The 26,321-nt window shown below is 45.5% G+C and overlaps 1 protein-coding gene and 1 long non-coding RNA gene across 5 annotated transcripts in view; one reads left to right on the forward strand and one right to left on the reverse strand.

The window, feature by feature from the left end:
- DPF3 (double PHD fingers 3) overlaps window positions 1-26,321 on the reverse strand; it is a 255,832-nt gene that overhangs the window by 193,671 nt on the left and 35,840 nt on the right. For 2 of the 4 annotated variants that reach the window (XR_005525989.1, XM_039219937.1), the window contains exon 1: window positions 14,034-14,238. The exons of 1 other annotated variant lie outside the window; for it this stretch is intronic. Coding sequence is in view for 2 of the 3 variants with exons in the window: in XM_039219937.1 (XP_039075868.1) it covers window positions 14,034-14,221 (188 nt within the window). In the remaining variant the exon portion in view is untranslated. Of the gene's footprint in view, window positions 1-14,033; window positions 14,239-21,204; window positions 21,237-26,321 lie in introns of those variants that run through there. One more of the 4 variants, XM_039219940.1, reaches the window with a different exon arrangement.
- Window positions 14,397-26,236, forward strand: LOC120222217. The gene is made up of 2 exons (XR_005525990.1): window positions 14,397-14,534; window positions 25,790-26,236. It is a non-coding gene; the product is annotated as an uncharacterized LOC120222217 (long non-coding RNA).

Genomic DNA, 26,321 nt, shown 5'->3' on the forward strand with positions numbered 1-26,321 from the left:
AATAAATAAATGTTTAAAAAAATTAAAAAAAGAAATCACCTAAATGTCCATCAAAAGAAGTAAAGTTAAATAAATCATGGTAAATCCACATAATGAAATACTATGCATCTGTTAAGAAAAATGAAACAGACATACAGCTATTACTATGGAATAATCTCAAGATGTATCATTAAATTTAAAAACAAATTACAGAACAGGTCATTTGGAATACAACTATTTGGAATGCAAGGGCATGGGGGAGGATAGATATAAATTTATGCTCACAGACATTTCCAGAAAGATAGAGGGAAAAAACAAAATGATAACAGTGGTTGACTCTGTACTGGAGAACTAGGGTCTAAGCATGAGGAATAGGAATGGGAAGGAGGCTTAGATTTACTTCTCTAGTTTACTCTGTTGTAATTTTTGAATTTTTTATTATATTGAGGTCCTTTCCAAAAAAAAAAAAAAAGGAGGGGCGCCTGGGTGACTCAGTCAGTTAAGCGTCCTACTTTGGCTCAGGCCATAATCTCGTAGCTCCTGAGTTCAAGCCCTGCATTGGGCTCTGTGCTGACTGCTTGGAGCCTGGAACCTGCTTTGAATTCTGTGTCTCCCTCTCTCTCTCCCCCCCCAGCTCTCTCTCCTTCAAAAATAAGAATTAAAAAAAGAAAAGAAAAGAAAAGAAAAAGCCACACACAGACTTTATTTAAAAGAAAGAAGGGGAGGGGTGCCTGGGTGGCTCAGTCAGTTCAGTATCCGACTTCGGCTCAGGTCATGATCTCGCGGTTCGTGGGTTCAAGCCCCGCATCAGGCTCTGTGCTGACAGCTTAGAGCCTGAAGCCTGCTTTGGATTCTGTCTCCCTCTCTCTGCCCCTCCCTCACTCATTCTCTCTCTCTCTCTCTCTCTCAAAAATAAATAATATAACATTAAAAAGCTTTAAAAACAATAAACGAAGGGGAATGTTATGGGTTGAATTGTTTCCCAAAAATGTGTATGTTGAAGCTCTAACCCCCAGGATCGCATGTCTCACAATGTGATCTTAGTTGGAAATAGGGTCACTGCAGATGTAATTAGTTAAGATGAGGTAATTAGGACGGGCTCTAATTCAGCATGTCTAGTGTTCTTATAAAAAGAGGAAATTTGGACACAGAGGCATGCACACAGACAGAACACCATGTGAAGATGAAGGCAGAGATGGAGATGATGCTTCTAAAAGCCAAGGGACACTGAAGACTGCCAGCAAACCACCAGAAGCTAAGAGCCCTCTCTCTCACGGCTCTCAGAAAGAACGGATCCTGCCAACACCTTGATCTTGGACTTCTGGCATTCAGACTGTGAGGCAATAAATTTCCATTGCTTAAGACACTCAGTTTGTGGTCCTATATCACAGCAACCTGAGAAGACTAATACAGGGATGAATACTAACATGAAATCAGACAACAAGTGGTAAGGTTCACAAAGATCAAACCAACCATCCTAGAAACAAACATCATCAGCATCTTCTCCCATAACCAACGGATCACCTAACCCCACTCTCATCCTTTAGCTCGGGAGTAAATGCTTCTTTCTCCCTCTCTCTCTCCCTCTCCCCCCTGCCCACACACAACTTAACTTATAAATGTAAAACAACAGAAGCATCTGACTTTATTACAATCCCATGCATCAATACAGCACCACCCATCTAGGGGAAACAGACACTTTCCCAGCATAGTGTTGGATGAATTAAAGGCACTGAAAGAAAAGAATATACCAGAAAAAAACCCAGTAACTCTAGTTTCTCTATGCAATGGAAACTATCCAATCTGTCAGTACCCACAACATCTTCAAAAAGAAAGCTATAGCTTTCACAACTGTACTCACTCAGGGATTCAAGGGGCACCAAGCTGTGCACCCAAAACAGAGGCTCTCCCAGAGCAGGAGGCTCTCCCTGGGTGCAGGGCACCACACCTCCAGGGCAAGCTCCAGATCCCTACCAAGACCTCACCAAAGTTCCCAGGAGTACTTGCTCCCATCAGGCTAGAATCCTTTCCAGAGGTCTTTCTTACCCTCATCCCTATTTCTACCAGAAAGCAAAACAGAAGGACAAAATCTTGGTCATAAAACCCAAATGAGCTCAGGGGGATGGGGTGGAGGGAGGGCTTATTGGAAGGTTTTAAGCTCACCAGACCTTTTAGCTGAGGTTTCAAAATGGCAGCTAGCTAAACTCCATTTGGCCTAAATCTGCTCACCCAAACCTCCCTCCCATTCCCCAGGGGTGTCCATAGTTACTAGCACAGCCACCTGCAAACGTGGAATCTGGATCTCCCTTCTTTCAAATACTAGGGAAGTGGGATCACAAAGATTAGCTCCCAATGACAGAGAAGAGGCTAGAAGGGGGGAAAGAAGGGGAGAAGGAAGACCTTCACGGCAGCGTGCAAGGACATGGCGGGCTCGCCCCATCCCATATCTCAACTATTATGCATTCCCAACGGGCTTGGCCAACATCCAGAGAGACTCCAGGCTGGTGAGTCTGTGAATGTGAGGCAGAGATAAGCGGCACAGAGAGGGGGAGCTCACCCACGGTTATATATGGGCTGCCAGAGCAAGGAGCCAAGGGACTCTTCCATTTCCAAGACATTTCTGCACTCGGTCCTCTCCCCAAGATTAAGAATTCTCCTTTTTGGCTGCCTCCCTCTCCCTGGAACATAACTAAGCAGCTTAAGAACATGAAAAATTGGGAGTTTTGGTATGAGATTTTAATGTGCTAAAATCACGTTGACCCTGGATATTTGTTTGCAATAAAACCGGAAGAGTAGGAAGCTCCTTTCTTTCCTTTATCTCTGGGATGGCCTGCATTTGAGAGACAGGGAGGGGCCAATCTCCGGCCCCACCCTCAGCCCAGGGATTTGCTTTGGAAGTTTAGAAAAGGTGTGCTTCCTTCCAGGAGGAGGCTGGGCCGTTGGGGAAGGGTGGACACACTTGGACAAACAGATATGGGAGGAAGGCCTCCGAGGAGTGGGAACATAAGCAAAACCTCAGAAGGGGTGGCTCTTGCCCCAACAGTGAGGACAGCTGGGGGAGGGACAAAGAAAAGTCTTATGGAAACTGAGGGATGTGGTGCGAGATGCTTATCTACCCTCACCAACTCTAGGATATCTCTGAATGTTGTCCCTATGTACCACCCCCCCTCCAAGAGCAAACTCCAGCAACACAGGGCCCCAGCAAAATCTGGAGGAAAGGAATGTCTGCCCCGAGCCTTGCCCCAGGGTCAGACGCCTGGAAAAAATTCCTGGGATTACTTGATGTTGTCTAAGATGGATTTGGAGCCACCCCGGCTGACGAGAGATGTGGCTTTGGCTCGGGGCTGCCAGAACTGGTCTGTGGCGAGCTGAGGACAATTTCATGTCTCAAATCTTTTGTCCTCGCTGCTCACCAATCTGAATCTGCCTTCCTCTCTCTTCCCTGTTCATTGAAATCCTTAAAAACCGTCTCCTCTCCCAGCTCCCCTGATCCCCTCATTCAAAAGTAATCCACTGTCCTTTATGCTCCTTCAACAAGAGCTCATCCCCCTAACTCCAGGTTTGCTTGCCTGCCTTGTCTTATAATTAGTCTCACACCCCTCTAGGTGTACCCTCTCAAATGCCAAGAACTGGGTCCTACACATCTCTCTGACCCCTAGCACGCACTTCTCCAGAGCAGCCACTCAATAAATACTTACCGAATACAGAGACCCCTAAGGAGCTGACTGGCAGTGGCTGGCTTTTCTCCTCCTACTCCATTCAGTCATTTGTTCAACAGACATGTTCGTGCCCAGTATCACACTGGGACTCTTCAATCAAGCAGCTAAAAAAAAGTAAGTTTTGGTATCTAGGCTTCAGCATGGAAAGCCATGTCTTCATGAAGGTCCTTGGGGGACACAGATTGTCTAAGACATGGGTGAGGGCCCTCAAGGGCTCTGCCCATCCCGTCCGGGAGAAGCCCAGATATGCCTATCACAGGAGATGGCAGAGCTAAGTTAACCCAACTGTCTATGTACCCAGTACTCTGGGGGTGCTTGGTGGGGGGAGCTGGGAATTTGGGGGTGGGGAGAGCTCTAGAAAGTCTTCTCGGCAGAGCAGAGGCCATCCTGGAAGGGGGAGGATCCACTGAAGGTCATGAGAAAAGTCTGTCCTGCTCAGGGATCAATAAGTGCAAATTACTTGAGAAGCTGTGTGTCCAGAAACTGCTCTACTGTGGGGGTGGGGATGGGGAGCCAGGGGTGTGGGGAGAGGAAGGGGGTAGGTTGGGGATAGTCATTTATCCCGGCCTTTTTCAACTCTAAAATTATAGGACTCTAATCTGAACCCTCCCTGCCAACAACTTGAAAAAGTTGTCTGAGACCAGGGACATTTGGAGAGAAAGTTGAATAGTGAGTCAAATAATAAACCAAAAAGAAATCCTGAAGTCAAAACAAGGGATAAATTTTCCTTATCTCTCTAAGACATGCATCAAAGCAGCTAGCTGCTGTCTGCCCAACCTGGGAAGATGATCACGGTTTTTAATGGCCTCTAAACAATAGGACCAGCCTTTGTAATAAAGTTGAACAAATTAATCCTTTAGGCTTCCTCCCTACACCCTGCCGACTCCCAGCTCCCCCTGCTCTGAGGCAGGGCCACCTTCAGGGGTCTGGGAAACGGAGGGATCCAGCGGAGATATAAAGCCTCTGAGAGCTCAGGTGGTTTGTGAAAGAGAATCAACCCTGTGGGTGACGGTGATGGTTCCCAAAGGGAGTGTCAAAGACAATTGCCTCTATCCTGATCTGGGTAAAAGGAAGAAGACTCCTCTCAGAAAATACATAAACAAACAAACAAAAAACAAGAGAGACATGGTGCACTAAGGAACTGGCACAAGAGGTAAACTCTGTTCTTATGTGGTGAGCTCGTTTATTCATTCAGCAAACATTCATGCACTCCTAGTATAGTGTGAGGCACCTGTACAGGTGCAAAAGTATACAAAGATTTAAAATACCTGCCTTCCACTTGTGGGGATGAGCACTGGGTGTTATATGTAAACCAACTTGACAATAAGTATTTAAGAAAAAAAATAAAATAAAATAATAAAGTAAAGTAAAATAATAAAGTAAAATTAAAAAATAAAATAATAAAATAAAATATACCTGCCCTCAATAGATGGTTACTGGATGGTTGTGGGAGGGAGGGATGGACTAAATGCGTAAGGGGCATTAAGGAATCTACTCCTGAAATCACTGTGGCACTATATGCTAACTAACTTGGATGTAAATTTAAAAAATAAATTAAAAAAATAAACATTTAAAAAATAATAAATAAATAAACATATAAAAATAAAAAATAATAACAATGGGGCACCTGGGTGGCTCAGTCGGTTAAATGTCTGACTTTGGCTCAGGTCATGATCTTACGGTTTGTGGGTTCGAGCCCCACATCGGGCTCTGTGCTGACGGCTCAGAGCCTGGAGCCTGCTTCAGATTCTGTGTCTCCCTCTCTCTGCCCCTCCCCTACTCATGCTCTGTTTCTGTCTCAATAATAAATAAACATTTTTTTAAAATTTTAATACATTAATTTTTTAAAAATTTAAAAAATAGTAATAATAAAATACCTGCCCTCAGTGGAATTATAGTCTAGGAAGTAGTGCTAGGAATAAGGTACATCCACAGATATAGATAATAAAAGTTAGTACGATAGTATGTGCAGAGAGTTACACAAGTCCAGACCTTTCTGTTCATGTCTTTGCTTCTGGCTTTGATGTACCACATTCAATCTGGGTGATTGGAGCAGATGTTATTGAAAACAATAGGGAGATCAGAAAGAGGAGAAAGAAAATGGGACAGAAAAGACAAAGGAAACCAAGCCCCTCCTTCCTGCCCCTGCTGAAAGCTTAGCCCTAGTTCTGGGAAGCAAAGGACCAGTTGTCACTCACCAGAGGTCCCCAGGCATGTCCACGCCACTGAGTCACAAGTCAAGGCACATATGCTCCTGTACCAACAAGGCACATTTTTGCTGAAATACACAAAATTCTGGCCATCCGGAGTTTTCTATTTGATATACCAATTCCCAGCATCTGACGACCACGTGCCCTCGACTCTGACCAATACCACGTATGTGTGCATAAACACACGTGCATGCATGCCAAAGGTAATAATGGAGGAAAGTCTAAGGCTTTTTCATCTGTGGTTCAAAAGTTAACATTCTCTCCTTTTGAAAACAGTGACAAATACATGTTTTGCACGTGTGTAGCCTCTCATTTTTTAGCTTTTCAATGAATATTACTTTCTGCATGCCGCTAGCAACTTTCATTGGTAAACAAAGGCAAAACACTAGTATCTCCACTTTAAATTTTTCTCCTTTATCCATTTGTTTCCTACTCAAGAATGGTTGAGGGGTGCCTGGGTGGCTCAGTTGGTTAAGCGTCCAACTTCAGCTCAGGTCATGATCTCATGGTTCATGAGTTACAGCTCCGTGTCAGGCTCCATGTTGACAGCAGAGCGTGGAGCCTGCTTCAGATTCTGTGTCTTGCTCTCTCTCTGCCCACCCCCACCCCACCCCCACCTCTCTCTCTAAAATGAATAAACATTAAAAAAAAATTTTTTTTAATGCTTGAACACCGACCATGTGTCATGATTGTGCTGGGTATGAAGTTTTCTAGCCGAAACAAGACAAATGCAAGCCCTGCCTTCAAAAGGGTCAGAGTCCGGTCAGAGTCCAAGTGTTGGAGAGAGACAGGGAAATGCACTCCACCTCCAGGATCTGAGGCAGCTTCCAAAGAAACTGATGGAGACAAACCTTAAAAAAGCACTGTGAGAAGCACCCGGGTAGCTCAGTTGGTTAAATGTCCAACTCTTGATCTTATGGTTTATGAGATCAATCCCTGCATGGGGCTCCACACTGACAGTGCAGAGCCTACTCAGGATTCTCTCATTCTCCTTCTCTCTCTGCCCCTCCCCTGTTCTCTCTCTCTCTCTCTCTCTCTCTCTCTCAAAATAAATAAATAGACTTAAGGGGGGAAAAAAGGCTATTGTGATTTTTGCCAGGTGGGAAAGAGGGAAAAAGAGAGATGGGTCAGCAATTTGTGCTCAGAGAGTGAGCTGTCTAGCGTGTCCAGACCATGGGGTGAGTGGCGGTGAAGGGCAAAGGGTGAGAAAGGAGACTGAAGAGGTTGGCTGGGCCCAGACCATAGAGCCAAGAAAGCCTTGCCAAGGAGTTTGGACTTTATCCCATGGGCAATGAGGAAACCACTGAGGGTTTTAAGCAAAGGCAGGTGACATAATCAGATTTATGTCATAGCAAGATTATTCCGGCTGCTGGGCGGAGAATGCACTGGAATAGGAAGAGCCTGGGCAGACTCTAGAGACAATTCCAAAACAGAATCAACAGGACTGGGTTCCCCACTGGAGGTAGGAAGGAAAAGAGATGTAAACCATCAGGCTTGAGGGGCCCTCATCCAAGACAGGAAACCAATAAGGAAGCAAGAGGCAGAGAAATTAAGAGCCTTGCCTAAGGTCACATAAATTACTGGAGAGCAGACTGAAGCCAGGAACCTAAAATTCTTTCCAGTAGAAACCCCTTGGTTTGCCATGTTAGCATCAACCTGTGACCAAACTTGACCGTCATTTGCCAGGCTCACTCTTTGTTCCCTACCTGTTCATGCACATACATTTTTTGTCCTAGGAAGACTGTAAACTGGACAGGGCAGAATGTCTTTTGACCTCTCATAGGGCCTGGCACATACTAGGCACTAGGTGGTCAATGAATGCTTGTTATTAAATCAAACCCCAGGAGCCCGAGGGGCACCTTAGGCATTGTCTTACTTGTGACACAAGACACTTTCTTTCATCAATTCTTAACAAACAGTATTTTTAAAAACATAATTCCTAGATGCTTGGATTTCACAGCCCAGGAAATTTGTTACAACAACAAAAATTAGAGGGATCAACACAGTCTTGCCAATTTTTTTATTTTGCCAAACAAGGACAATCTAAAACCCAACTGTCATCTATTAACTGCCATCTACTACCTTGTTTCTTTAAAAAAAAAAAACCCTCATACATACCCAAAAAGTCAGAATAATATAAGATTAAGGATAATCCTTCAAATTAAATCAGAGTTCCTCAACCTTAGCACTACTGACACTTTAGGCCAATAAGTCTTTGCTATGGGGATGCAGGGAGAAGAATGGGGGGGCTTTCCTGTGCACTGTGGGGCACTCAGTAGCATCTCTGGCTGCTACTCTTACATACCAGTAGCCCCTCCCAAGATGTGACAACCAAACAATGTCTCCAGGTATTGCCAAACATCCCCTGGGGGCAAAATCATCTCAGTTGAGAACAACTGAATTAAATAAAGCCTTACTAAAAATGTAGTTCTATTGTCCTTCTCTCTCTCTTTTTTTTTTTTTTTAAATGTTTTATTTATTTCTGAGAGACAGCATGAGCAGAGGAGGGTCAGAGACAGAAGGAGACACAGAATCTGAAACAGGCTCCAGCTCTGAGCTAGCTGTCAGCGCAAAGCCCAACGCGGGGCTTGAATCTACAAACCGTGAGATCATGACCTGAGCCGTAGTCGGACGTCCAACCGACTGAGCCACCCAGTTGCCCCTGTCCTGCTCTTTTAGACCAGTGAAAACTTTAGCATGGACAGGCATCGGTCCATAAACCAAAGGCACAGAGGCTAAGAGGGTGGGATCTGACATCATACTTGAACTCAAATCCCAATTATTCCTCCTTCCTGCTGTCACCTGACCTTGACCAAGTGATTGCTCTAAACCTCCCTTTCCTCTCCTGCAGCATCTACCTTGTCAGGGTGGTTGACAGGATTGAGTGGAATAGATGCAACCCACTTAGCAACGTGCCTGGCACATGACTGTTGGGAGAGGAAGGGTGACCATTAATAGTATTATTTCTAACACTTCTAAACACATAACACATTAACAATGGCTACCCAGATTTAAGACTTTCTGGGTAAAGGGACCCACACATAACATAGTAGGTCTTCAATAAACATCTATTGAGTGAAATAAATGAACCCTAAATCACCCTGCTTCCACCAGCTCCTGTCTTCAACACTGCCACATCTCAGTCTTTTTCTCCTCTACCAAAACTTTTCCAAATCTTACCCATGGGGATTAAATGCATAAAAGAAAGTCTGGCCAGTCCAGGACCTCTGCCTGGGGCTCTTTGTGGGGGGTGGGTGGATGTTGGGGGAGGTACTTTGTGGAATCCACTATCAAGAGCAGTTATCAACCTACCACCCACTACCTGCACTTGGAACAACTCTTACCTCACCAATGAGAGCACAGCCTTGTTGAGGCTCACCACTACCACCACCCATGTCACCACATCTTCAGGTGACTGCTCTCCTCCCTAGATATTTAACCTGGAGGTAGGCCAAGGACAGAAAAAGGAGATGGCAATATCCTTGAACAAAAGTAGCTATAATAGGGCGTGGGAAGTAAGGCAAACGACAAATTAAACAGACAACCTCATATGAAAAGAGGTGGAGAGGCTCCAAGGGGGTCAGAGTTCCTGCTGCGTCCTACATCCCCACCAAGCCCACCTCCCACCTAAGCAGGCAGAGAGAGCACTGGCGGCTCTTACAAGGGGAGAAACACTCCTCATTATAAACCGGACATGCTCCTGACCAAAGCCCAGCCAGCAACAAATTCTGGAGTTCATCTCATAAGCACAGTATTTTTGGCAATTTCCCAAAGGAATGAATTTTTCTGGCCATCACAGGGGCATAGGACATGAGCATGGGGCAGGGTGGGGACTTAAAAAGCAGGTAATCCAAGTTCTCATTCTATAGATGGGGAAACTGAGGCTCATAATGAGAAAGGAACTTGCTCAGGACCATCCGCAGGTGCCCCACTCAGTGGCAGCACTAACCCAAGAGTTCAAGGCTTTTGTTCTGGCACTGAGCCTTGCCAGAAGCTAAGACACATCCCCAAAAGGGGATGGTGTATCATGAACCCAATCTCACTCTTCCTGAAAAAATAAATGATCACATTTGCAGCTTCAGATGAGGAGAGGATTAACAAGTTCTCAGAAGGGGCCATTGATCTATGGCTTCTCCATCCATTTGGAAACAGAGAGAGAATAAATTAATTCCATGGGAGGATCCAGCAACTAACTTCTCTACCCCGTCAAGCACCATTGGTCTTCTTCAGACTATCTGATACTATAACCAAAACACAAAGAGGATTGTAAAGACCATTAGGGGGAAATGTGCAAATGGTGAATCTGAGCAGAGTACAGCGGTATTCGTCATACCATTCTCACATTGTTTCGGAAGACTTGAAACTTTTCTAAGTAAAAAATTTGAGGGTGAGTGAGAAAGCACTAAATAAGAACCTAAACCAAATTTTTTTTTTTTTAATTCAGAAAGGACTAAGAATCATTCCTTCAGTTTCACTCAATTTCTTTATCTTAGGACTAACATCCTCAGAGTTTAAAAAAAAAAAAGACATTGAAGAGGTTAGAGGTGTAGGGCTCCAAACAAATAGGATGCTGGTGTTCATGGTAGCCGGTAGCTATGGCAACCTTGGAATCCAATCTGATTTCAAAAATGTTGTCCCATTAGCTCCCAAAATACACATATACTTGTCATATCATGTATCCTGGTGCTCTTGATTCAGAAAGTAACTAAAGTAACAACAGGCTATGGATGGGACAAATGTCAGAATCTTTCCCCAAAAGTCCATCCCCTTTGCAATACAGTGGTTCACAAATACAATAAAATGCAGTTTAATTTCCATTCAGTTTGGAAATCCTTTCACATAAATAAATTATTGAATCAAAATCCACATCTAAGTCACAGTCAACTATGTTCTCTATCTACAGCAGTATTTAATTGGGGCCACATGGGATCCATAATCTAGCCCTGAAAATCTATCCTTGGCCACATAGAAAAAATTCATGCCAGTAGGACACCTGGATGGCTCCATTGGTTAAGCATCCAACTCCTGATTTCTTTTCAGGTCATGATCTCACAGTTCATGAGATTGAGCCCCACATCGGACTCCTGGCTGACTGGTCACAGTCACAGAAACTGCTTGGGATTCCCTACCTCCTCTCTCTCTGCCCCTCCCCCTGCTGCTCATGCTCTCTCTCTCTCTCTCTCTCTCTCTCTCTCTCTCACTCGCTCGCTTGCTCTCACTCCCTCTCAAAAATAAATAAATAAACATTTTTTAAAAATTTCATGCCAGTAGCATGGCAATCAAAGCTTGGAGATTTGAGGTAACACAGCCCATTCAAGAAACCTGAAAGAACTCCTTACGGCTAAAATAAGAGCAGAGGGGAGAATAAGCAAGGGAATATAAAGTCGGAAAGACAGGTAGAGATCAGATCCAAGAAGGCCTGTACACTCAACAAAAGAGTAGGAAGTTTATCCTTCGGGCAATAAGAAACCACTTTAAGATGGGAGGAATATAATTGGATCCTTCTGGAAGAGGATGCATAGATGGAAGTAACTCAAAACTAGGGAGTCTAGGGGTACCTGAGTGGCTCAGTCAGTTAAGCGTCTGACTTCAGCTCAGGTCATGATCTCACAGTTCTTGGGTTCGAGCCTCACATCAGGCTCTGTGCTGACAGCTCAGAACCTGGAGCCTGTCTTCAGCTTCTGTGCCTCCCTCTCTCTCTGACCCTTTCCCTTGCTCTCACTGTCTCTCTGACTCTCAGAAATAAATAAAAAATTAAAAAAAAAAAAACTAGGGAGTCTAGTTGGAATGACGAAGACCTGAACTAAGGCAGTCAGTGTGGAATGGAGAACTGAGGACAAGTTAGAGAGAGCTTCCAAAGAGAACCAATGCACAGGACTTGACTGGAAGAGGGCAGATGTGCCCTAGAGAGAGAAGCAGCAGTCCAAGATGACCTCCAGCTTTTCTGACCTAGTAAATCATGCCGCCAGTCTTCCAGATGGGAAACCCAGGAGAAGAGGAATGTAGTAGGTTTTGAACATGCTGAAGTTCCACCTGGATAGGCAGGTATGGAGCTCCAGAGAGAAGTCCAAGCTGGATATACACATTTGGGAGTAATCAACATATATATGGTGGTGGATGCCATGGGTGTGGATGAGGTCAACTGGGAAGGAATTGACAGCAAATAAGAATTGGTTTAAGAATAGAAACTCTCAGGGAGAAAGCTGTTAAGGGTAGGGAAGAAAGAAGAGACCTCCCCAAGAACACTGAGGAGTGGCTTAAGAGGCAGAGACCTCAGCCTGCTTTTAAGTGAACCACTCTACCCCTCCATCTCCACAGGCTGGTCACACCATGATAGTGTAGAGGAAATAACAATAATGTATTAAAACAAACTCTCTTCTTGAAACAAAAAGACAAACAACTCAATTAAAACACAGGCAAAGGATCTGAATAGACATTTCTCCAAACAAAATACACAAGTGGTCGAAAAACACACGAAAAGATGCTCAGCATCATTAACCATTAGAGAAATGCAAATCGAAACCACCACGAGACACCACTTCACACCCACTAGGATGGCTAGAAAGACAGATAATCACAAGTGTCAGCAAGGAAGTATTGCCACCACGTTGCTGGTAAGACTGTGAAATGGTACAGCCACTGTGGAAAACAGAGGCAGTTCCTTAAAAACTTAAACATATAGTTGTCATATGACCCAGCGATTTCAATCGTAGGTATATGGTCAAAAAAACTGAAAACATATGTCCACACAAAGACTTGTATTTGAATGTTCATTACTCGTAATAGTGAAAAAATGTAAATAACCCAAATGTCTATCAACTGATGAACAGATAAATAAAATGTAGTATACGACATAATGGAATAGTATTCTGCCATTTAAAAAAAAATGCAGTGTTGATATATGCTACAATATGGTTGGACCTGGAAAACATGCTAAATTGAAGAATCCAGACACAAAAGTCCACACATATTGACTAATTCCATTTACAGGACATAATCAAAATACAGAAATCAAGAGAGACTGAAGGAAGACTTGTGGATGCCAGGGGCTGGGGGGAGGGCAGGAAAGGGATGAGGAATGACTACTTAATCAGTACAAAATCTCTTTCTGGGGTGTTGAAAATGTTCTGTAATTAAGTAGTAGTGATGGTTGCACCACATTGTAGATTTCCTAAAAACCATTGACTAGTACATTCTAAAACTAAAAATCAATGAATTGTACACAGGTAAGATGGTGAGCTTTATATTATGTGAATCTTACCTCAAAAAAAAGAATTAAATAAGTTCACTTTACAAAACTACCCATAGCCAAGAACAGCTGGGTAAGAGATTTCTCCAGCTTGTCCAGATATTCTACATAAAGAAAAGTCCAGATATTCTAACCAAAGAAGCCAAAGGGTATGCTTCCCAAGAGACTCTTAAATATCTTTAAGTGTCCAATTTAAATAATGCCCATAGGTTGGGCGTGAGTGGTTCTACTCAAGAGCAGAGATGGACATCCAGCCTCATGATAGCTCTCCATGCCTTGTTCGGGCTGCCTCACTTGCTTTTCAGATTTCTAAATGCCAGGGTGACAGGGAGACAACTAGGCAACCATGATTTGACCTACAGAGAAACTGCAACCAGGCATGACCTGTTATAGTTATCCCACAATGACAGGAAGAGAGAAATGATTTCTGGACCCCGAGCTCCCCAAAGCCCCAGAATAGGAATCTCCCAGTTCATGGCCCTTATTCAACCCTTCGACACCTACAACCCTGGCACTGTGTTCATAATGACCTCCTGAGACAATGTTCCCAGCTGTCCCAGGATACCAGCACTCACCATACAGGCAGCTGCTTTATCCACATGGTGCCTTAGGGAGTTACTCCAAATCGCTTTGGGCTTTGGACACAAGTGAATTTGAAATTATCACAATGTATATGGTTTATACCCAGCTCAACAACATCTGCGGCAGAAGTCAAAGCCCAAAGAAGCAAGTAAGGGACAGGAGATGGACCGTGTGTGCACTTATCAGAGTACCTCCATGCCTGCGGGCAGGAGATCCCGAGGATGGAGCTCCAGGATCCCACAAAACTTCCTGAGGACAATTTCATCTCTCTACTTTCTCCTTTGACACGCTTACCTCTCTTTTTCTTCCCCTTCTCCAGCCAAATTCTGAGGGCCACCCTGGATCATAAAGTAACAGAATGCAAATACTTCGAGCTGGCACACCATTACCCCCGAGAGATTGTCAGAGCGGGAAGCAGGTCTGGAGTGAACAGCAAACTCTGTGGCCTGCTCTAGCCATTGGATAAGCAACCCTTCTTCCATGACTCCCTGCTTCTGCCTGCTCCGATGGGAAAAGGAACGCAATGAAACTAGGCTTTCCCTTGGGGTTCTGACACCTTGTGTGGAGATTATGTGCTGTTGCTATGTCTACTGTGATGTCATTCCTTTACCATTCCATTTGTGTGGGTTTCTTTTTCCCCTCTTCTCCAACGAATACCCTACTATCCAGTGCCTGGGAGCCCAACTCCAGCCCTCATCCTACCTAGACCCAGGGAAACCACTCTGTCCGGGAACCTCAGGTGACTCCACAGAGTCCTGATGGGAAAAAGAATTGGCAGAGGCTTCCAGGATGCAGGTCAGTCTATCCCTATATTTTAAGAAGAACGAAGCAGGGCATAGTGTTTTACCTTCTCCACTCAAAACTGCAAGTAGGAGAGGGCTGTATGGTTAGGTCCTATCAGCTTTATTTCATTGGTCAGAAGAAAATCACTTTTAAAGTAAAATAAATGCAAAGAAGAATAAGGATAGAGGGAAAGGTGCACAAATCTCATACTTTATCATGCACAGAGGAAGGCAAAGGAAGGGAAAAACTTTCCTAAATGGTTACTTCCCAGACTGTCCAGCCGTACATCTCTAGGGGCTCTATGACAAGGGAAAGCTTTCCTCTGGTTCCTACTGTGCACCAGGCTCTGCGCTGGGTACCGGAGTCCTAGTCCCAGCCTTTAAGAAACTAGTGACAAGATTACTGTTCACAATCACGACATCTACACAGGCTCATTCAAAAGGATTCGGCTCCACTAAAATGAGAAAGTGAGGCTCTGAAAGACCAGACCATTTGTCCTTGGCCATGAGGCTCAGTCTACAACTTGTGGGCAGGGAGTGCGGCATGGGCAGGCCTTGCCCCAAATCCTCAGGTGAAGGCAACAGCCGGCTGCATGCTTTCTCCTCGTTCTGTCTTCCCCTCCCAGGCCCTGTGGGGTTTCTGCGGGCAGTGAACGAAGGCAGCAGGCAGTGGGTCCAGTTCCAGCTGCTGCAGCCTCACCAGGGGATTGGCCTCCATCTGCCTCAGACAGCGGGCAGGAGGGCCCAGGGAGGCCTTCCCTGCAGCCAGCCCACCCTCTGCAGCCAAGTTCACCTTTATGTAATGGCCCTGCTCCTGGAAGTCACAGATGTCACCGTGAAGACATAGCCCCCTGTAGAAAACAGACTAGAAATATCCAGACTTGTTTCATAAACATGGCAATGACTCTTGGTATCAGCAGCGCCACGGTCTGCAGCCAAAACCTAACACACAGAACTGGTGTTGTCTTTCTAAATATACAACGCACTTCTGACTGTTTAACCAAACATATGATATATCATCTATTGTTTTCATCGTAAGCAAGAGAAAAATCTGATCCCCATTTTGTGAATGAGGAAACCAAGGCCAAGAAGAGAAGTGGGTCACAGGTGACATCAACTGGCAGAGCTGAGCTTTTTATCTTAAATACTCACTTCGGGGCACCCTTGGCAACAGCACAAGCCCTCGGTGCTTTGGGCGGAAGTCACAGTACCAGGCCACCAAACCAGCCACCACTGTTAATTCTTTTGTGTTTAGTGGGTTGGGGCGGGGGGGATACAGGGGAGGGATGAAAGGAGAGGTGGGAGAGAGAGCCCCACGAAAGCCCAAGCATTTACTCCCAAACTGGCCGCCGAGACTGTTCAGGGGCCAGATGTCAGATGTGGTAAAACTATCCTCCTCCTTAACAAGCCAGCCTGCCTTTCACCTGTCCTGAGGTGGGTGTCCACGTGCCCTACTTTTCCAGGCAGCCCTGCTCCCTTGGGAACGGAGGTCGGAACAGGCTGCTCTCCCTCAGCCAGGTAAGAAGCTTTGCCATCCAAAACCAGGCCAACAAGAACACACAGGAAACATTCACTGGACCGGGGCTTGGTTGGGTTTCGCAGCAAAAGCTACATTTTAGGACCCACACCTGTGAGAGGGGACCTCCCAGAAATCTCGGTGTGGATCGAAGCAGGCCAGCCTGATCACCCCACTAAACCCCAGGCTGTGAGGGAAATCTGAAAAGCAGAAGTTCTGGAATCAGATCTGAGCTTAAATCCCAGCAACACTCACTCACTATGTGGCCTTCCATTGCTTGCCCCTCGGTTTTCCTCATCTTGAAATGGGGATGAAAATATCTAACTTCAAGAAAATATGAAGATGCCAGCACATTCTAAGCACTTCAAGATGGTAGCTACAATTATCGGTTTACCAAAGGCAGCGGTGTGTCTGTGCTCAGACACCCGCACATTTTCCTGGAGTCTCTTCTGACCAACGTCCTTCACTTTCAACACAACTGACTTGGGGGTGAAGCCTTCAGCCACAGAGCTGAGCTCTCACTCTTGCCAAGCTAACTGACCCATATAGGGTTCACAGGTCTATTATTTTTTTTTTATGTTTACTTTTTTTGAGAGAGAGAGAGAGAGAGAGAAAGAGAGCAAGGGAGGGGCAGAGAGAGAGAGAGGGAGACACAGAATCTGAAGCAGGTTCCAGGCTCCGAGCTGTCAGCACAAAGCCTGACACGGGGCTTGAACTCACAGACCTCGAGATCATCACCTGAGCCAAAGTCAGACGCTTAACTGACTGAACCACTCAGGCGCTCCTTCACAGCCCTGTTCTTACTAGAACAACTCTTTTGTTTGACTTTTAAATTTATGCATGTACTTTTTATGTATTTGTATACATATACATGCATATATATATACAATGTATTCAAATGGCATTTTTTCACATGTTATTTTGCTATACCTTGTTCTCCCACATGAGCACCGCCATCCTCAGTCCTGCTTTCCCCAGGTAGCATCTGAGCAGGCTCCAGACTCCAAGCTGTCAGCACAGAACCTGACATGGGGCTCAAACTCACAAACCATGAGACCATGACAAAGACCAGAGTTGGACGCTTAACCGACTGAGCCACAAAGGCGCCCCTGGAAGACCACTTTCTGACCAGACAAAATACCAACCTCCAGGATATGAAAGTCACCCATCAAAAGGACCTCATGATGAGCTTTCAATATAGCCACTCATCCTTAACACTCCTCTTCGAAAGGACCCCCTGCTTCCAGAAGGGCAAATCCCAGGTAAGGACCTGGCTCCAGCCACCAGTTTTTCCAGGATTCTACGGTGTCAAGTCACCTTTGCAGGCCTTAATTTTCCCATCTGTAAAATAAAATAATAACAGCCTGGTGCTGCAGGATCTGAGAGTCCTTGTGTGAGTGCTTCCTTTTTATGAGGAAGCAGTATGTGAAGTAATATTTTTGCTGTTATTCTATGGGATGTTGTTTCCAGCTTGTGTTTGGGGGTCACAGAGGGGAGGGCAAGTCAAAACGAACAGATTCGATTAAATTCCTCCTAAGACTCAGAGGTCCTTATTTATAAGGTTTCTGAGGCTGGACAGGAAGGCCTTCTGTCCCTCTACGTTACCAAAGCACCTTGCACCATGGCTGTTTACAAACAAAAGCCAGAGCTAGACTGAGGGACTTTTGACTCTCCATTTGCCCAGCTATTTCGAATTCCAAAGAAGGGCAACTACAACTGAAATTATGGGATGAGCGACCCAGCAAGCAAATTTGAGGAAATTAGTAATCTCACAGATGTTTGATTTTTACTCAAAACTTCCTAAACTCTACATCTCATTCAATAAAGGGTGTGAGGAGTATTGGGAGGGTGGGAAATGGCTTTTTTTTTTTTTTACAAGGGATGTGGTGATTAGTATTTCCTGTTCTTGAAAACAAAGCAGGGGCGCCTGGGTGGCTTAGTCGGTTAAGGGTCCGACTTTCGCTTAGGTCATGATCTCGCAGTTCGTGGATTCGAGCCCCGCATCGGGCTCTGTGCTGACTGCCAGCTCAGAGCCTGGAGCCTGTTTCAGTCTGTGACTCCCTCTCTCTCTGACCCTCCCCTGCTCACGCTGTCTCTCTCTCTCTCTCTCTCCTAGAAATAAATAAATAAATAAAAACATTTAAAAAAGAAAAGAAAAAAAAGCAGACATTTTGGGGGGGTGGGAGAGGAATTCTAAACCTTCCAGTTCAGGTAGCAGTTCCATTTCAAGAGCCTCCGCACAAAGAGGCAGTTCCAGGAACTCAAGTGAATTTGTCCGGTGGCCGCACGGTTCACACGCATGAGAGGGGAGAAATAGGAATGGCAAAACGACAAAACCAGTGCAGGGTTATTCTGCTTTAAAACCCAAAGCAAATCTGAATACAGAATCATTTTCTTCAACAAAATCAAGCGGATGATTGGCACCCCTCTCCGGAAGAGCCTCTGGCAGCATTTGCTGAATACACGCCCACCCCATGACCTCGCTATCCTACTGGCAGGTATGTGCACGTACACTTCAGGCCCCCAAAAGCCAGGTGCCAGCATGTTCCTCGCAGTGAGATTCATAGATGTCGCCAGGCAGAAACTGCCACATGGCCATCAAGAGTAGAACAGGCACGGGGTGCCTGGGTGGCTCAGTTGTCTAAGCGCTGGACTTCGGCTCAGGTCATGATCTTGCGATCTGTGGGTTCAAGCCCCACATCAGGCTCTGTGCTGGCAGCTCAAAGCCTGGAACCTGCTTCGGATTCCATGTCTCCCTCTCTGGCCCTCCACCGCTCATACTCTGTCTCTCAAAAATAAACATTTAAAATTTTTTTAAAAAGAGTAGAACAAGCAGAGAAATGGTCTACTCACCCGACGGAATACTACACGGCAGAACAGCCTACTGCTACAGTCAACACTATGGATGAATCTCATAGTGTTGAAGGGGGAAATCCAGACACAGAAGTGGACATACTAGAACATTCCATCAGGTGGGGTCAGAGCCAGGAGAGTCACCCTTGGTGGGGCTGGGAAAGGGGTGAGGTAGTAACTGGGAGGGATACAGCTGGGCTTCCATCCTGTTGTTTCTTAATCTGGGTGTTGAGGACACAAAGAAATTCAACTTGTCAAAATGCATTCAGCTGAACACATTGTGTACCTTTCTGTGAGTATGCTATACTTCAATATTTAAAACTTTTTAAAAAATAAGTCAATGAGCAAAAATAAAGGTGACTACAAATAAAGTAATCAGGCAGGCAAAGCTCCTGGAGCCAGGTTGTATCTGGTGTGTATCATTCCCCGGAGCTCTCCTGTCGATGCGAAGACCAGACAGACTAGCTGAGCGTGCAGGACAGACATTCTGTGAGAAGAGATGAAAGCAGAACAGAGAACCTGGCGCTTTCTTTGGAAAAGAGCAGTTTCACCAAATCTAGACGTGCAGCCTCCACTCAGGTTATTAATCCAATGTGCTATCTGTTACAGATGGACCCATGTTTGCTCCAAAAATATTCAGGGTTTTTGTTTTTTGCTTTTCTGCCCTTAAAAAAAAAAAAAAAGTTTGGAATGAGGGAAAAGGCCTAATTATTTTATATGGAAATCAAATATATGTTCACAGAGACTAGAGTGAAAATCCCATTAATGGGAATGAAGCGGAAGCTAGAGATGGAAAGAGAGTCTCTATAAAGCTCTAGCACCACAGGCAAACTTGGGTTTCTTCTCAGCTCAGTAACAATATTTGTAGCAACAGCTAACACTTATGCAGGTTTATATGTGCTAGGCATTGCTGTAAGTGCTCACATGTATTAACTCATTCAGTCACCATCTGTGAGGCAGTGGTTGATATAATTCTCAATTTACAGACTGAGACTGAGGCCCAGAGAGGTTAAGAAACTTGCCAAAAGTCACACAGCTAGTAAGTGACAGAAGTAGTCAGGCTACCTAAAGACTGTGTTCTTAACCATTATGCCCTCCTGCTTCCTAATAAGCACTTATTAAGCCCCTACTGTGCACTAGGCATTACGCTGAGCAAGAGAGATACTGAGATACAGAAAACACTAGTCCGAGGGTTCTGGGGTTAGTCCATTCAGTGACAAGGATCATACAGGCATCCAGCCATCTAATTTTACAATGAAAAGTTGGCAAACTGCTTCCAAACACCTGGATATTAAATTTTCAAGGACTCAAAAAGCAGTGTCCCTTGTCTCACTGATACTACTCTACCCAGTAGAGTAAGTTGTAAGAATAAAAATTTCTGATGCCCCACCCACCCATGTCATGAAATTCAATAAAGCTCTCTTCATTTTGATTAAGGGGCAAAGATGACCTGTAAATACTTTATTTTTCCTGAATTGCCCTCTTGCGTAGAAAGAGTTGCTCACACCTGATCTATAGCAGGTGTATGTACAAGGCCTCTCAGAGGAGGAGATCCTCCCTCCAGGTACACAGGTGATTAAAACATGAAGAAATTCAAAGCAGGACTACAACAATATGTATGGCACATTTTAAATGCTCACACTTCACAAATTCACACTTTTCACACATGCACACACAAACCCAAATACGATGTAAAATTATCATGATCTCAAGAGAATTACAGGATTTATTATTATTAATATGACTTTGTAGGGCCTGGATGCCATGGATGGTGTATGGTTTAGGCACAGAAGACACATGTGATCCCTTGTGATACACGTCCTGGTGACCAAGCGTATAATCTCGTGCAGAGATAACCTCACAGTTTCAGCTGAGGTCACCAGGACTGGAGACCCTGGTTTAATCAGCGCTCACTATTGTCCCCACCCTATTGATAAGCTTTCCGTAAGGGAAGGAGAATAAAAGACTGATCCCAGTAGTAAGAAGAGTGAAGGCCTAGTTGGGAACTGATGAGAGAGGACATGAGGTTCACAGAGCTGGAGAAACTGTGGGTGAAAACCCCAGGACATGGGCATCTACACACCCAAGCTATCCAGCCGTAGGATCTTCATGAGACCAGGAAGTCAAGACTAAGAGGTCAGCTAAGGTTACGAGAGGCAGGCAGGAGGAATACAACCACCTGCCTCTATACCCATGAGGTCAGCTCCCACCCAGGCCCTCAGATGCTCCACTCACAGCCCTGGTCCACCTCTGCCAGCTTCTCCACAAGCATAGATGGGGTCCTAAGCACACAGAAGCCTTCCAACACACGTACTTTGTCTCTATGTCCATCCCATTTCCTGGGAGCTAACTGGATGCTTTTAGGGAGTCAAAAACGGTGCCCATTGTGAGACAGCATCCAATGCTATTTTCTTCCAGAGTAGTGTGGTCTGATCCCAAAAGCTGGGGATAAAAAAGGTATGAAAGCTCCTCAGACCTACGAAAATGAGACAGTGCAAAGTATCTGTTTATTTTTCTGCTAAAATCTGCCCACCTCGTGAGTTGCCAAAGCAAGTTAAGTCTCTTGCTCTGAAGCTAGGAAGGTTCTCTTTCCACACAACACCTGCAGAAGATGGAAAACGATACCCCCTGCATATGATAGAACACCAGCTCCCAGTAAGAGGACACCCCAACTCCTGCCAGTGCAGTGCCCTGAGGGGGTGGCTTTTCTACTTTTCTCCTCTTGCTAAGGGGCCTACACAGGCCATCAGGGTCTTCCCCAAGGGCAAAGGACCCCCCCAGCCCCTGTGAGGACTTACTGTTCACTGCTTATCTAAATAGAGTTTTAAAATAATTTCTACAGCTCTTTACCTGGAGACACACCCAACAGGAAGGGCTCTTACTCTTCCCGCAGAGGCCTGCAGACCACAGACTAAATTCACTGGCTCTTACTCAAGCTATAGAAATCTGACCTTGAAATATCCTATCTAAAATCATCCCCTAGGTCCAGTCCAGGCAAACAGAAGCTGATTCTATTTTTTCAAAACACTAGCCCATTCAGATAGCTTTGTTTGTCTTCATTAACGTTCTCAGTGACGAGAAGGGCCAAGGGTTCAAGGCCCAATGTTGCATCTAGAGAGAAAAGGCCTACGGGAAGCTATAAAACTGAGAGAGGTAGCCAGTCCACGAGCCCTCCTTAAGTACTGACCTTCTTGACACATCCTCACTCCCCGGCAGTAACTGCTTACACTTCCTGACCATTGACTCGGGCTCAGACCATATCCTAAAAGCATCACATGGGTTGACTTATTTCATTCCTTTTTAAAAAAATATTTTAATGTATGTTTATTTTTGATAGAGACAGAGTGTGAGATGGGGAGGGGCAGAGACAGAGGGAGACAGAATCTGAAGCAGGTTCCAGGCTCCGAGCTGTTAGCACAGAGCCTGACATCGGGTTTGAACTCATGAGCTGTGAGATCATGACCTGAGCTGAAGTCGGACATCCAACCGAGTCACCCAGGCACCCCAACTTATTTCATTCTTATACCAACCTTGGGGTACGTGGAAGGCAGCCGTGCTCACCACTATACCACCAACACTGCATAATGCTGTGGTAACTGACAGACCTGAGAAACCAGAAGTGTGATTTCAAATCCCAAACTCCAATGAGAGCCACAATGTCATTCTCAACTCAAGGATTACAGCTGGTGCTATAAAGAGGAGCATGCACTTAACTATTAGGAGCATTCATTTGCCTCCCTATCTCCCTGAATCATAAACTGCTAACTTCCCTCCAGTATTCATTCTCCCTTCTTCCTTCTTATAATAAATTCCAGTCCCAAGTTTTGCCTTAGCACATGGCCGTCTGCTCCAAACTACATTTCCTAGCATCCCTTGCAGCTCGATGCAGGCATATGACCAAGCTCCAACCAATGGATTGTCAGTGGAAGCTCTTTAATTACAAACTGCTTGCCTTGGATTCTGTCACCTCCTACTACCCACATCCTGAAACACAGAATTAGAGATGCAAAACCATAAAGAAAGGGGCCTGTGAATGATTTCATGGACCTACTTTGCCAGCTTGGTGTGCTCGCCCTAAGGCTTACATTAGACAGAAATAAACCTCTGTCTTATTTAGCCATTCTCTTTGGAGATCTGTTATAGCAGCATACCCTCTATATTAAATTCAGCACCTTGAGGCCCAACTCTTATCTTATTCTATTCAGCACCCCCAAAACACTTTCTTAGTGCTTAGAACATAGTTGTTACTCAGAAATATTTGTTACATGAATGAAAACACCATTATGTAAACCAGGTGGTACTGGGGACAAATAGACTTAGCAAAGCTCTGTAGATGACCCTTATCCAGGTGGGTACAATGTCCCCTGCTTTTCTGGCAAACAGGATCTCAGGCCAGAGAGTCTATGTTTAGGGGAGCATTTCCAGTAGGGGAGGAGTAAACTTTTACTGCATCTGTTGTCGATTCTCTGCTGAGACGAAGGATTTTGTGCTTAACCGCAAGTTAGCTGAGGTGACTGCTTGTCTTATAATAATAATGAGCCCAAATTGAGCACTTACTTTGTGCCAGGTCCCGTACCAAGCACTTCACACACATTAAGGCATTTGTTTGCATTTAATCCTCATGACAACCCTACAAGGTAGGAGCTATTATTGTTCCCAAATGAGTGAGCCAGGCTCAAAAAGAAGTTCACTAACTTACCTGGGCCACCTGGCAAATAAATGACAAAGGTCAGCTTCAAAGCCAAGCTGTATGAGACCTAAACTTACTCTCTTCTCATCCATCATGCTACTCTGCCTCTTCATGTACGACAGGCTTATATTCCCAACTATGATTACAAGTTTGGAAGGCTAGACCCAAGTATTGTGCTTTTCTGAATAGATGCACAATGTACAGAGCCTCCAGTGTGGCTGTGACACTTTTCCCCTGGGTGTGGCTGGTGAGGGGCTGCACACCCCCCTACCCGGGCTAGCACAGGGCAGAGGGCAAACAGTCTCAGCCCCACGGTCCACCGGGCTCCTTATTGCTCTCTCCTGGGCTGTCCTTGCTGCCTCTTGACCTCCACACCCTTCTTCCTATACCACTGCCACCCACAGCCTATGCCCTTTCCCTCAGCTGCCTCGCCTGGGTTTGCCCTCCCGCCTGGCTCCATGCACAATTCTTGCCTGGCCTTGAACAGCCCTCCCTGAAGCCAGCAGGTGCAGATCTGCCTGCCCACCCTGGGAATGGTGCGGTCCAAGCTTCACTCCTCAGCTGTGCCCCAACTTTGTCCTCACGGCCATTCTTCATCTACAACAATTCCTTCCTGCTCACACCAGAAACTCAGCAAAGTAGCGTCAGTTGCCAAGTAGGGAGACACCAAGCAGGCTTCATCCAGAAGCTGCAAACCTAGGGCCTATAAGCCAAATATGGCCCCCAAATATGTTTTATTTGGCTGCACTCTGCTTTTTGAAAATTGAATTCATCACATCAAAAGTTGTTAGAGTTCACATACAAATTCAGATTTAGAGCCTCCCTTAAAAAGTGAGGAGTTTTGGTGACACTGGATTCACCTTCCCATGCGACAGGGCTCTGGAGTTGAATTTGGACATCCCGCGGGATGGGCATGAACGCCTAGCTTACCACCATCTTCTTCACTCCTTATTCTACTTTGCCCATCCAGACATCCCTTCACCTACTTACACAGCAGGTCTGGCCCCTGTAGGCACTTGATTTTGCAGTGCCTGTTGTAGCGTCTCCATTTTGCTGATGAGCACACTGAGAAAGGGAGAAGAGAAATTATTCTTCCAGGTCTCAAAGTTGAGTTCGTGCACAAATCTATGGCTGGCTCTCATTAGACTCTACTGAACATGCCCCTGGGTACCCCAGGCCCTGCCCAGGGCATCACAGAGGTTCAAATATAGGCCCCTTGTCCCTGCTTTTGCCTAGTCACCACACTCTTCCACACTGCTGCTCCAAACACACAGGCATAACAGAGAAAGGCACTTTCTTTTTCTCAATTTTTAGAAAAATTTTTTCAATGTTTATTCATTTTTGAGAGAGAGAGAGAGGAAGAGAGAGAGCATGAGCGGCAGAGGGCTAGAGAGAGGGGGAAGACACGGAATCCAAAGCAGTCTCCAGGTTCTGAGCTGTCAGGACAGAGCCCAACATAGGGCTCAAACTCATGAACCATGTGATTGTGAACTGAGCTGAAGTCAGACACCCAGGTGCCCCATCTTTTTTCTAAAATTTTTTTAAGTTTTGTTTATTTTGAAAGAGAGCACATGAGCAGGGGAGGGCAGAGAGATAGAGACTCTCAAACAGGCTCCACATTGTCAGCACAGAGCCTAATGAGGGGCTCCATGTCACAAACTGTGAGATCATGACCAAGAGTCATGACACTTGGGGCGCCCGGGTGGCGTAGTTGGTTAAGCGTCCGACTTTCGCTCGGGTCATGATCTCGCGGTTCGTGGGTTCGAGCCCCGCGTCGGGCTCTGTGCTGACTGCCAGCTCAGAGCCTGGAGCCTGTTTCAGTCTGTGACTCCCTCTCTCTCTGACCCTCCCCTGCTCACGCTGTCTCTCTCTCTCTCTCCTAGAAATAAATAAAACATTTAAAAAAAAAAAAAAAAGAGTCATGACACTTAACCGACTGAGCTACCCAGGCGCCCCAGCACTTTCTCTTTTCAACACGTGCAAGCGTCTCTTGCACTGTGTGCCATGATCATCTGATTCTTCTCCTCTCACCCTAAGACTCAAAACTGTCATGTGGATTACACACTCTGAACCTGCTAAGAGGTGACCTTTCTTTAAGTAATCCCTTCTGGGCTTGCGTCCTGGTGACGGGTGTGTGCATAGGTGTGTACATGTCTGTGCTCAGCTCATGCTTCTGGACTAACACTCCATCCCCTCACTAATTTCCCAGAAAGGTCAGAAGTCAGCATGTGCCCCAGTCGGTGAACCAGACAAGCGTCTGTTCTGTCCCACTGCCCCATCAAAAGGGACAGCAGCGGCCGGTGCCTGCCTTGATGGGGTGAAGGGTCAGGGTTGCCAGACCTTCAATTTTGCAAGAAGCAAGAAATATCATTTAAAACAGGCAAGCAGTGGTTTCTATTAATAAGACCAGTGCTTAAAACAAGCCCCCAAGAGCCTGAGGCACTTTATGGGGATCAGGTGCTGGAGCGGAATGACAGAAAATGAAGGCTCCCCTTGAAATACCCCCATTGGAACCGTCAGCAGCAGGTCCTCAATCCCCTGCCATGTCCTGATGCCCATCTGAGGACACAGAAGAGGACCCAAGTGTGCCTGGCTGGCTTTCCCCTCCAGCCTCATCCTCTCTGACGACAAGACAACTAAAATGTCTTTGACTTAAGATTGTTTTGATTCCCTGTTTGTTCTGTGCTTAAAACAAACCTTCCTTTTTCCTTTTGTCAACAGTCTTCTCCCTAGAACCCTCA

This window comes from Hyaena hyaena, unplaced genomic scaffold (assembly GCF_003009895.1).
Source record: "Hyaena hyaena isolate Hyena2069 unplaced genomic scaffold, ASM300989v1 scaffold_851, whole genome shotgun sequence".
Lineage (NCBI taxonomy): Eukaryota > Metazoa > Chordata > Mammalia > Carnivora > Hyaenidae > Hyaena > Hyaena hyaena.